The sequence below is a fragment of the Oncorhynchus gorbuscha genome, linkage group LG19, assembly GCF_021184085.1.
Source record: "Oncorhynchus gorbuscha isolate QuinsamMale2020 ecotype Even-year linkage group LG19, OgorEven_v1.0, whole genome shotgun sequence".
In the NCBI taxonomy this organism is placed as follows: Eukaryota; Metazoa; Chordata; class Actinopteri; order Salmoniformes; family Salmonidae; genus Oncorhynchus; species Oncorhynchus gorbuscha.
The window spans coordinates 965,056-977,770 of NC_060191.1; the positions used below are offsets into that span (position 1 = coordinate 965,056).

Consider the following 12,715-nt stretch of genomic DNA (forward strand, 5'->3'; position numbering starts at 1 on the left):
AAAACGCATGGCTGTCCCTACTGATTTGCCGTAGTCATATCACGGAAGTTATTTTGAAATTGATAAGAAATAGCTAGTTGGCTAGAAGGAATAACATTGATTGTGAATTATTCCATCTGTCTAGACGGTCAGCAATTTACCAACTAACTGTAGAAGGTTTGTTCTTTTTTTTTATTGTGTCCTAATTTAAAAGTCCTTTCATGTTTCGCTAGTTCGGAATCACAACGACTGACAACGTTAGCTATACGGATCTTTGTGGCTTGATTCCTTGTTTTGCTATGCATTTCACTGCGTCAATTAGCCTACTAAACTCTATGACTGGTATGGACCGACGTCACATTTGTTTAAAAAAATAAATAAAAGTGATTTGAGGACCCAAAGAATAGCCTGCAATTACACGGAACAATGTCTCTGAAATCTGTAGTTATTAAAACATGAGTTACGTCGGAGCTCCAGTCCGCCCATACAAGTTGCCGCTGTACCTCAATACGTTTCTGTTCCCAGTAATGAAGTAAACACTGGCACGTGTAGCGTGCTGTCATATTTTGAGCATTAGCGTAAATAGACTGTTGTCACGAGTATTTGTAAATAACCTTCATATGTTCTTGTCTGCCTCCAGATGCAGGGCCGGCAGATAAAACAATGTGGCTTTTCCTCACTGACTCTTTTGGCCACATTTCTCCATTGTAACTGTTTGCCACACAGTACTGGTGGAAAGCCATTTCCAGAGACCGCTAAAGAAATTGCCAGCTATGCAAAGGTAGCCAAGAGCATCATAGACTTGGCTGTGTATGGCAAAGCCCAGAACCGCTCCTATGAGAGACTGGCAGCCTTCACAGATACAATAGGGAACCGTGTCAGTGGCTCTAAGAACCTGGACATGGCTATCAAGTACATGTTTAGTGCACTGAGGAAGGATGGGCTGGAGAACGTACATCTAGAACCAGTGAAGATCCCACACTGGGTCAGGGGAAAGGAGAGCGCCGTGATGCTACAGCCCCAGAACCACACCATGGCCATCCTTGGACTGGGCAGCAGTGTGGCTACACCCCAAGGAGGTAGGTCTATGGGCAATTCCACGGAAATGAAATTACGCTCAATATTTTTCACTTCAAAATGTATACCAAACAAAAACCATTGATTTCAACATTTAACAAACCATAAAACTCTATACACAAGGATTACAATTTCCACTGAACATTTTACAAAAATACATTTATAGGAAGAACTGCAGGTGCAAAGTTTGGAAACAGAATAAAACTGAGGGAGATTTTTACTGTAATTCAGTTACCAAACTTTGCATCTGTTTTCTAGTAAGTGTTATTTAAAAAAATATTTTTACTGTGAATTATTCTTGGTGGTCAATGTGCATAGAGTTGTATGGTTTCTTAAATGTTTAAATCAATGGTTTTGGAGTCTCAGCGTAATTCCGTTATCGTGGAACTGCCCCTGTGTTCTATAGCGATGAGTTCTATCACTCAAGCCTAGACAATGCTGATGGTGTTGCCACTATTTGCTAGGCCCCAACTCAAGCCTAGACAATGCTGATGGTGTTGCCACTATTTGCTAGGCCCCAACTCAAGCCTAGACAATGCTGATGGTGTTGCCACTATTTGCTAGGCCCCAACTCAAGCCTAGACAATGCTGATGGTGTTGCCACTATTTGCTAGGCCCCAACTCAAGCCTAGACAATGCTGATGGTGTTGCCACTATTTGCTAGGCCCCAACTCAAGCCTAGACAATGCTGATGGTGTTGCCACTATTTGCTAGGCCCCAACTCAAGCCTAGACAATGCTGATGGTGTTGCCACTTTTTGCTAGGCCCCAACTCAAGCCTAGACAATGCTGATGGTGTTGCCACTATTTGCTAGGCCCCAACTCAAGCCTAGACAATGCTGATGGTGTTGCCACTATTTGCTAGGCCCCAACTCAAGCCTAGACAATGCTGATGGTGTTGCCACTATTTGCTAGGCCCCAACTCAAGCCTAGACAATGCTGATGGTGTTGCCACTATTTGCTAGGCCCCAACTCAAGCCAAGGTGTAGATATTTAGATGAGTCTTCGACTGGTGCACTGATGTATTTTTATATAACCATTATTTAACCAGGCAAGTCAGCTAAGAACAAATTCTTATTTACAATGACGGCCTCCCCCTGGCCAAACCCGAATGACGCTGGCCCAATTGTGCGCTGCCCTATGGGACTCCCAATCATGGCCGGTTGTGATACAGCCTGGATTCGAACCAGGGTGTCTGTAGTGACGTCTCAAGCACTGATATGCAGTACCGTAGACCGTTGCTCCAAGCATGTCACATTTTTGTGGCTTTCGGTCTCCTCTCGGTTCAGGCATTGAAGCAGAGGTGCTGGTGGTGGAGTCTTTTGAGGAGCTGAAGAAAAGGCAGAAGGAAGCCATTGGGAAGATCGTGGTGTATAACCAGCCCTTTGTCAGCTATGGGGAGACTGTGCAGTACAGGGAGTTTGGGGCATCCAAGGCAGCTGAAGTAGGAGCTGTGGCTACTCTCATCCGGTCCATCACACCCTTCTCCATCAACAGGTACTGGATGGGTCACAATGATCCAATGTATCCCTTCCCTTATAATGCCAATTAGTTGAATGCTTGACTAAGGCTGGGACTGCATGTAGCCATCTCTCTTCCTGTCCACATTTCTAGCTATTTGTTTATTCCATATACTTGTATTCCTCTAGTACACCTTTTATATTGTTTTAAATTGACTTTTTGAAAGTGTGTTATCATAAGTCATTTTTGGGAATCCAAAAGTAGTACAGTGCCCTATTTCTGCTGATAATTTCTAACATGGGTCTCTCTGTGTTGCAGTCCTCACACAGGCTGGCAGGACTACCAGGAGGGAGTGCAGAAGATCCCTACCGCCTGTATCACAGTGGAAGACGCCATGATGATGGCCAGGATGGCTAAGCGAGGCCAGAGGATTGTGGTCCGACTCACCATGAACGCCCAGACCTTCCCTGATGCTGACTCCTTCAACACTGTGGCTGAGATCATCGGCAGCGAGCACCCAGAACAGGTAAGCTACGAGAAATGTCCCATTGGGTCTAAACCATTTGTATAAATTGCTACACCCTTCCTAGGCTACCTGGGGCAGCAGGTAGCCTAGTGGTTAGAGTGTTGGACTAGAAACCGAAAGGTAGGTAAATAAATCTGTCGTTCTGCCCCTAAACAAGGCAGTTGACCCACTGTTCCTAGGCCGTCCCGTAACTGATTTACCTAGTCAAATAAAATAAATAAAAATTATACAAATGTTTATTTGAAACGTTAAAGGGGATCCCATATAGATTATTTGTTGAATAGGGATACTATTCCTTTCTCCTCCCCAAAAATAAATGCTAATAATATGCACTTCCTACTAGCACTGAATTTGCTGATGACTACTTTGTAGAGGGAATGTGATGTGTTGTCTCACCAAGCTTTCCATAATGTGTTCAATTGCCTGAATTGATGCAATAAGGATAAATATAATGATATAAGTTGATAACATTAATGTGCACCACAGGTTTATTATTTTTTTCTTTTTGACTGGTGGTTGTATCCATCAATTGTCCCATTACTACTAGTTTGATGGTTGTATCCATCAATTGTCCCAATACTACTAGTTTGATGGTTGTATCCATCAATTGTCCCAATACTACTAGTTTGATGGTTGTATCCATCAATTGTCCCAATACTACTAGTTTGATGGTTGTATCCATCAATTGTCCCACTAGTTTGATGGTTGTATCCATCAATTGTCCCAATACTACTAGTTTGATGGTTGTATCCATCAATTGTCCCATTACTACTAGTTTGATGGTTGTATCCATCAATTGTCCCATTACTACTAGTTTGATGGTTGTATCCATCAATTGTCCCATTACTACTAGTTTGATGGTTGTATCCATCAATTGTCCCAATACTACTAGTTTGATGGTTGTATCCATCAATTGTCCCATTACTACTAGTTTGATGGTTGTATCCATCAATTGTCCCAATACTACTAGTTTGATGGTTGTATCCATCAATTGTCCCAATACTACTAGTTTGATGGTTGTATCCATCAATTGTCCCATTACTACTAGTTTGATGGTTGTATCCATCAATTGTCCCAATACTACTAGTTTGATGGTTGTATCCATCAATTGTCCCATTACTACTAGTTTGATGGTTGTATCCATCAATTGTCCCATTACTACTAGTTTGATGGTTGTATCCATCAATTGTCCCAATACTACTAGTTTGATGGTTGTATCCATCAATTGTCCCATTACTACTAGTTTGATGGTTGTATCCATCAATTGTCCCAATACTACTAGTTTGATGGTTGTATCCATCAATTGTCCCAATACTACTAGTTTGATGGTTGTATCCATCAATTGTCCCAATACTACTAGTTTGATGGTTGTATCCATCAATTGTCCCAATACTACTAGTTTGATGGTTGTATCCATCAATTGTCCCAATACTACTAGTTTGATGGTTGTATCCATCAATTGTCCCAATACTACTAGTTTGATGGTTGTATCCATCAATTGTCCCAATACTACTAGTTTGATGGTTGTATCCATCAATTGTCCCAATACTACTAGTTTGATGGTTGTATCCATCAATTGTCCCAATACTACTAGTTTGATGGTTGTATCCATCAATTGTCCATCAATACTACTAGTTTGATGGTTGTATCCATCAATTGTCCCAATACTACTAGTTTGATGGTTGTATCCATCAATTGTCCCAATACTACTAGTTTGATGGTTGTATCCATCAATTGTCCCAATACTACTAGTTTGATGGTTGTATCCATCAATTGTCCCAATACTACTAGTTTGATGGTTGTATCCATCAATTGTCCCAATACTACTAGTTTGATGGTTGTATCCATCAATTGTCCCAATACTACTAGTTTGATGGTTGTATCCATCAATTGTCCCAATACTACTAGTTTGATGGTTGTATCCATCAATTGTCCCAATACTACTAGTTTGATGGTTGTATCCATCAATTGTCCCAATACTACTAGTTTGATGGTTGTATCCATCAATTGTCCCAATACTACTAGTTTGATGGTTGTATCCATCAATTGTCCCAATACTACTAGTTTGATGGTTGTATCCATCAATTGTCCCAATACTACTAGTTTGATGGTTGTATCCATCAATTGTCCCAATACTACTAGTTTGATGGTTGTATCCATCAATTGTCCCAATACTACTAGTTTGATGGTTGTATCCATCAATTGTCCCAATACTACTAGTTTGATGGTTGTATCCATCAATTGTCCCAATACTACTAGTTTGATGGTTGTATCCATCAATTGTCCCATTACTACTAGTTTGATGGTTGTATCCATCAATTGTCCCATTACTACTAGTTTGATGGTTGTATCCATCAATTGTCCCAATACTACTAGTTTGATGGTTGTATCCATCAATTGTCCCAATACTACTAGTTTGATGGTTGTATCCATCAATTGTCCCATTACTACTAGTTTGATGGTTGTATCCATCAATTGTCCCATTACTACTAGTTTGATGGTTGTATCCATCAATTGTCCCATTACTACTAGTTTGATGGTTGTATCCATCAATTGTCCCAATACTACTAGTTTGATGGTTGTATCCATCAATTGTCCCAATACTGTCCCATCAATTGTCCCACTACTAGTTTGATGGTTGTATCCATCAATTGTCCCATTACTACTAGTTTGATGGTTGTATCCATCAATTGTCCCATTACTACTAGTTTGATGGTTGTATCCATCAATTGTCCCATTACTACTAGTTTGATGGTTGTATCCATCAATTGTCCCATTACTACTAGTTTGATGGTTGTATCCATCAATTGTCCCATTACTACTAGTTTGATGGTTGTATCCATCAATTGTCCCATTACTACTAGTTTGATGGTTGTATCCATCAATTGTCCCATTACTACTAGTTTGATGGTTGTATCCATCAATTGTCCCATTACTACTAGTTTGATGGTTGTATCCATCAATTGTCCCATTACTACTAGTTTGATGGTTGTATCCATCAATTGTCCCATTACTACTAGTTTGATGGTTGTATCCATCAATTGTCCCATTACTACTAGTTTGATGGTTGTACCCATCAATTGTCCCATTACTACTAGTTTGATGGTTGTATCCATCAATTGTCCCATTACTACTAGTTTGATGGTTGTATCCATCAATTGTCCCATTACTACTAGTTTGATGGTTGTATCCATCAATTGTCCCATTACTACTAGTTTGATGGTTGTACCCATCAATTGTCCCATTACTACTAGTTTGATGGTTGTACCCATCAATTGTCCCAATACTACTAGTTTGATGGTTGTACCCATCAATTGTCCCAATACTACTAGTTTGATGGTTGTATCCATCAATTGTCCCAATACTACTAGTTTGATGGTTGTATCCATCAATTGTCCCAATACTACTAGTTTGATGGTTGTATCCATCAATTGTCCCAATACTACTAGTTTGATGGTTGTATCCATCAATTGTCCCAATACTACTAGTTTGATGGTTGTATCCATCAATTGTCCCATTACTACTAGTTTGATGGTTGTACCCATCAATTGTCCCAATACTACTAGTTTGATGGTTGTATCCATCAATTGTCCCAATACTACTAGTTTGATGGTTGTATCCATCAATTGTCCCATTGCTACTATTTTGATGGTTGTATCCATCAATTGTCCCAATACTACTAGTTTGATGGTTGTATCCATCAATTGTCCCAATACTACTAGTTTGATGGTTGTATCCATCAATTGTCCCAATACTACTAGTTTGATGGTTGTACCCATCAATTGTCCCAATACTACTAGTTTGATGGTTGTATCCATCAATTGTCCCATTACTACTAGTTTGATGGTTGTATCCATCAATTGTCCCATTACTACTAGTTTGATGGTTGTATCCATCAATTGTCCCATTACTACTAGTTTGATGGTTGTACTCATCAATTGTCCCATTACTACTAGTTTGATGGTTGTACCCATCAATTGTCCCAATACTACTAGTTTGATGGTTGTACCCATCAATTGTCCCAATACTACTAGTTTGATGGTTGTATCCATCAATTGTCCCATTACTACTAGTTTGATGGTTGTATCCATCAATTGTCCCATTACTACTAGTTTGATGGTTGTATCCATCAATTGTCCCATTACTACTAGTTTGATGGTTGTACCCATCAATTGTCCCATTACTACTAGTTTGATGGTTGTACCCATCAATTGTCCCATTACTACTAGTTTGATGGTTGTACCCATCAATTGTCCCATTACTACTAGTTTGATGGTTGTATCCATCAATTGTCCCAATACTACTAGTTTGATGGTTGTATCCATCAATTGTCCCATTACTACTAGTTTGATGGGTGTATCCATCAATTGTCCCATTACTACTAGTTTGATGGTTGTACCCATCAATTGTCCCATTACTACTAGTTTGATGGTTGTACCCATCAATTGTCCCAATACTACTAGTTTGATGGTTGTACCCATCAATTGTCCCAATACTACTAGTTTGATGGTTGTATCCATCAATTGTCCCAATACTACTAGTTTGATGGTTGTATCCATCAATTGTCCCAATACTACTAGTTTGATGGTTGTATCCATCAATTGTCCCAATACTACTAGTTTGATGGTTGTATCCATCAATTGTCCCATTACTACTAGTTTGATGGTTGTATCCATCAATTGTCCCATTACTACTAGTTTGATGGTTGTATCCATCAATTGTCCCATTACTACTAGTTTGATGGTTGTATCCATCAATTGTCCCATTACTACTAGTTTGATGGTTGTATCCATCAATTGTCCCAATACTACTAGTTTGATGGTTGTATCCATCAATTGTCCCAATACTACTAGTTTGATGGTTGTATCCATCAATTGTCCCAATACTACTAGTTTGATGGTTGTATCCATCAATTGTCCCAATACTACTAGTTTGATGGTTGTATCCATCAATTGTCCCAATACTACTAGTTTGATGGTTGTATCCATCAATTGTCCCAATACTACTAGTTTGATGGTTGTATCCATCAATTGTCCCAATACTACTAGATTGATGGTTGTATCCATCAATTGTCCCAATACTACTAGTTTGATGGTTGTATCCATCAATTGTCCCAATACTACTAGTTTGATGGTTGTATCCATCAATTGTCCCAATACTACTAGTTTGATGGTTGTATCCATCAATTGTCCCAATACTACTAGTTTGATGGTTGTATCCATCAATTGTCCCAATACTACTAGTTTGATGGTTGTATCCATCAATTGTCCCAATACTACTAGTTTGATGGTTGTATCCATCAATTGTCCCAATACTACTAGTTTGATGGTTGTATCCATCAATTGTCCCAATACTACTAGTTTGATGGTTGTATCCATCAATTGTCCCAATACTACTAGTTTGATGGTTGTATCCATCAATTGTCCCAATACTACTAGTTTGATGGTTGTATCCATCAATTGTCCCAATACTACTAGTTTGATGGTTGTATCCATCAATTGTCCCAATACTACTAGTTTGATGGTTGTATCCATCAATTGTCCCAATACTACTAGTTTGATGGTTGTATCCATCAATTGTCCCAATACTACTAGTTTGATGGTTGTATCCATCAATTGTCCCAATACTACTAGTTTGATGGTTGTATCCATCAATTGTCCCAATACTACTAGTTTGATGGTTGTATCCATCAATTGTCCCAATACTACTAGTTTGATGGTTGTATCCATCAATTGTCCCAATACTACTAGTTTGATGGTTGTATCCATCAATTGTCCCAATACTACTAGTTTGATGGTTGTATCCATCAATTGTCCCATTACTACTAGTTTGATGGTTGTACCCATCAATTGTCCCATTACTACTAGTTTGATGGTTGTATCCATCAATTGTCCCAATACTACTAGTTTGATGGTTGTATCCATCAATTGTCCCAATACTACTAGTTTGATGGTTGTATCCATCAATTGTCCCAATACTACTAGTTTGATGGTTGTATCCATCAATTGTCCCAATACTACTAGTTTGATGGTTGTATCCATCAATTGTCCCAATACTACTAGTTTGATGGTTGTATCCATCAATTGTCCCAATACTACTAGTTTGATGGTTGTATCCATCAATTGTCCCAATACTACTAGTTTGATGGTTGTATCCATCAATTGTCCCAATACTACTAGTTTGATGGTTGTATCCATCAATTGTCCCAATACTACTAGTTTGATGGTTGTATCCATCAATTGTCCCAATACTACTAGTTTGATGGTTGTATCCATCAATTGTCCCAATACTACTAGTTTGATGGTTGTACCCATCAATTGTCCCATTACTACTAGTTTGATGGTTGTACCCATCAATTGTCCCATTACTACTAGTTTGATGGTTGTACCCATCAATTGTCCCAATACTACTAGTTTGATGGTTGTACCCATCAATTGTCCCATTACTACTAGTTTGATGGTTGTACCCATCAATTGTCCCATTACTACTAGTTTGATGGTTGTACCCATCAATTGTCCCATTACTACTAGTTTGATGGTTGTATCCATCAATTGTCCCATTACTACTAGTTTGATGGTTGTACCCATCAATTGTCCCATTACTACTAGTTTGATGGTTGTACCCATCAATTGTCCCATTAAGAATCACCCATATTAGCAATCTTATTTAATTTAGAATATTTAAAAATGTACTAAAAGGGCCTCCTGAATGGTGAGTGGTCTAAGGCGCTGCAGTGCTTGAGGCGTCACTACAGACCCGGGTGCAATCCCAGGCTGTGTCACAACCGTCCGTGACCGGGAGGCCCATAGGACGGCGCACAATTGGTCCAATGCTGTCTGTATTAGGGGGAGGATTTGGCCCGGACGGGGCTTGACTTGGCCCATCGTGCTCTAGCAACTCTTTGTGGTGGGCTGGGCTCCTGCAGGCTGACCTCGGTTGTCAGTTGAATGGTGTTTCCTCCAACACATTGGTGCAGCTGGCTTCTGGGTTAAGAGGCATGGTCTGGCGGGTCATGTTTCAGAGAACACATGACTCGACCTTCATCTCTCCTGAGCCCGTTGGGGATTTGAAGCGATGAGACAAGATGGAAAAAAGGAGTATTATATTATTGTTATTAAAACATGTACTAACAGCATGGGGCTGCTTTTTGCACTATGTGAAGCTTTCCAATCCTCTTCCATTTTGCCATTTGTCACATCTGTTTCCCTTGTACATCCAGTCCAACACATCCATAGACTAGGCATCACTTTCCCCCAACAGATGCACTGAGGTATGACCAGGACTAGGGTATTCTGTCAGAGGTAGGGAGGGAGTGGGTGACTCATTTCACAGAGGTTTGACACATGCTCTGTGTGTGCTGTAAGGGCAGCGTGAAGTCCTGAATCTCCTCTCCCCTGGGAGCCAATTAGAAGGCAGGGACGGCAATGGGATGTCAGTCAGAGGAGGATCATTCTGTAAGGTTCTGTCCAGTTCCACAGCATTTGTCCGAGCACACTGTGAGCCGTGTCCATGGAGTTTCTCATTAGTCTTGACCGGACACCTTATTCCCTATATAGTACACTACTGTTGACCAGGGTCCCTAGGGCTCTGATCAAAAGAGGTGCACTATGTAGGGAATGGGTTGCCATTTGGGATGAGACTACTGCCTGGATGAGGGCTCTTTGCGGAGATTTGCCATTTCATCCTGTCTCTGCTATAGCTAACGCTCTTCTGTCTATCTAAGCTTCTGATCTGTTCGCAAGAGGGCTATGAATTTCTTCCGGTAAGATGTTTCTTTGTTTGATTTGACAAGGAGATTTGTCACATTCTGACAGTTTTGTCAGCATTAATCTATTCTGAAATGAGTACTAAACCTCAGGGGATCCCTCATTGTATCTCATGTTTCCATTATTCAATCCCCTAGCACTAACATCCCTCAACACTTCTATAGCAGATCCAGTCCTCTGAGACTATTCTGTAGCCACTAGCATCCCTCAACACTTCTATAGCAGATCCAGTCCTCTGAGACTATTCTGTAGCCACTAGCATCCCTCAACACTTCTATAGCAGATCCAGTTCTCGGAGACTATTCTGTTCTGAGACCTTCGGTAGTGCCATGTCCTGTCAGTAATGCTTCTCTTCGGTGCTCTCTCTGATTTAGAGGGGTTGGGTGTAATGCGGAAGACACATTTCAGTTGAAGGAATTCTGTTGTACAACTGACTAGGTTTCCCCCTTTCCTCTGTTTGAACTGTGTCCCAGATTGCGTAAGGAGGAAGGAACGTGGCTGTAGCTATCTCTGCTGACGTAAGAGACTCCTACTTGTCTTTAGTCTGCCTTTTCTGGGTTGTCATCTCTACAGAGGAAAAACACAACTGGGATCCCTAGGAAACAAACACTGACACTATGGAACGTCATTCTGTGTCATAAACCTCACTTCCTATTATTCTGAACATTGACTTGGCCAATAGAACACTTGGCTACATGGGGGAAACGGTATTGTCTCTGTTCTCCTCTCTACTACAGGGCTTGTGCTGATGCGTCATTCAGTTCTGAAGAAGATATCACCTCGGTATGGAAGGTGACTCATTTAGTGACCGCAAAAACAGCTTTTATTTGTCTCTGGAAAGTCCCTATGCCAGGCATTCCAGTACCACGTTAATTGATTGAAACATTGTGACATTAATCTTAGTATGAGTCACAGTGGCAGTACACTGAGTGTTTTTTTACTGTCTTTAGCTGCTGTGTGTCAGATGTCAATGATGCGTTATCACAGCAGTGTGAGTGACTGGCTGAGTCCTGTCCTGACTCCGAGTCATCCAGTCATGAGGCAGGGAGGAGCACTCCAATCATGTGCTACTTGGTAATTGATGTCATCAAAAAAAGATTCTAAAGAAGAGACCATTCTGTTCTCTTAAAACAATTCAGAGTTCTGACCTACATTGCCTAATAAGTAAGTAGCCTCGCATGAGCCTTGGCTTTTGAGAATCGTAACGGCACATAGGAGCAGGAACCTATCTCCTGTTTCTGTAGTGAGGCAGCTTGATGTACCAGGACACCTCCTGGACAGGACACTAGTCTATCTCCTGTTTCTGTAGTGAGGCAGCTTGATGTACCAGGACACCTCCTGGACAGGACACTAGTCTGTCTCCTGTTTCTGTAGTGAGGCAGCTTGATGTACCAGGACACCTCCTGGACAGGACACTAGTCTGTCTCCTGTTTCTGTAGTGAGGCAGCTTGATGTACCAGGACACCTCCTGGACAGGACACTAGTCTATCTCCTGTTTCTGTAGTGAGGCAGCTTGATGTACCAGGACACCTCCTGGACAGGACACTAGTCTGTCTCCTGTTTCTGTAGTGAGGCAGCTTGATGTACCAGGACACCTCCTGGACAGGACACTAGTCTATCTCCTGTTCCTGTAGTGAGACAGCTTGATGTACCAGGACACCTCCTGGACAGGACACTAGTCTATAATATAATAATAATAATAATAATAATATAATAATAGACCTTAATAATAGTCAGGGCCGGACCACCAATCTATCTCCTTAATGCTGAGTGTCAAGCAGAGATTCATTGGGTCCCAGTCTTTGATATGACTCGGTGGGGGATGGAACTCCCAACCTTCTAATCTCAGGGTGGACACTCTAACCACTGACTGGGTAAAAAGAGGTCTTAACATTGACTTCTCAAGT

The 12,715-nt window shown here is 40.8% G+C and overlaps 1 protein-coding gene across 2 annotated transcripts in view; it reads left to right on the plus strand.

The window, feature by feature from the left end:
* LOC124006283 (carboxypeptidase Q-like) overlaps positions 1–12,715 on the plus strand; it is a 54,362-nt gene continuing 41,647 nt past the window's right edge. The window contains exons 1-4 of one of the 2 annotated variants that reach the window (XM_046316204.1): positions 1–156; positions 620–1,058; positions 2,345–2,552; positions 2,835–3,042. In XM_046316204.1, the coding sequence (XP_046172160.1) occupies positions 620–1,058; positions 2,345–2,552; positions 2,835–3,042 (855 nt within the window). In that variant the 5' untranslated portion in view covers positions 1–156. Of the gene's footprint in view, positions 157–616; positions 1,059–2,344; positions 2,553–2,834; positions 3,043–12,715 lie in introns of both variants that reach the window. The other variant, XM_046316205.1, reaches the window with a different exon arrangement.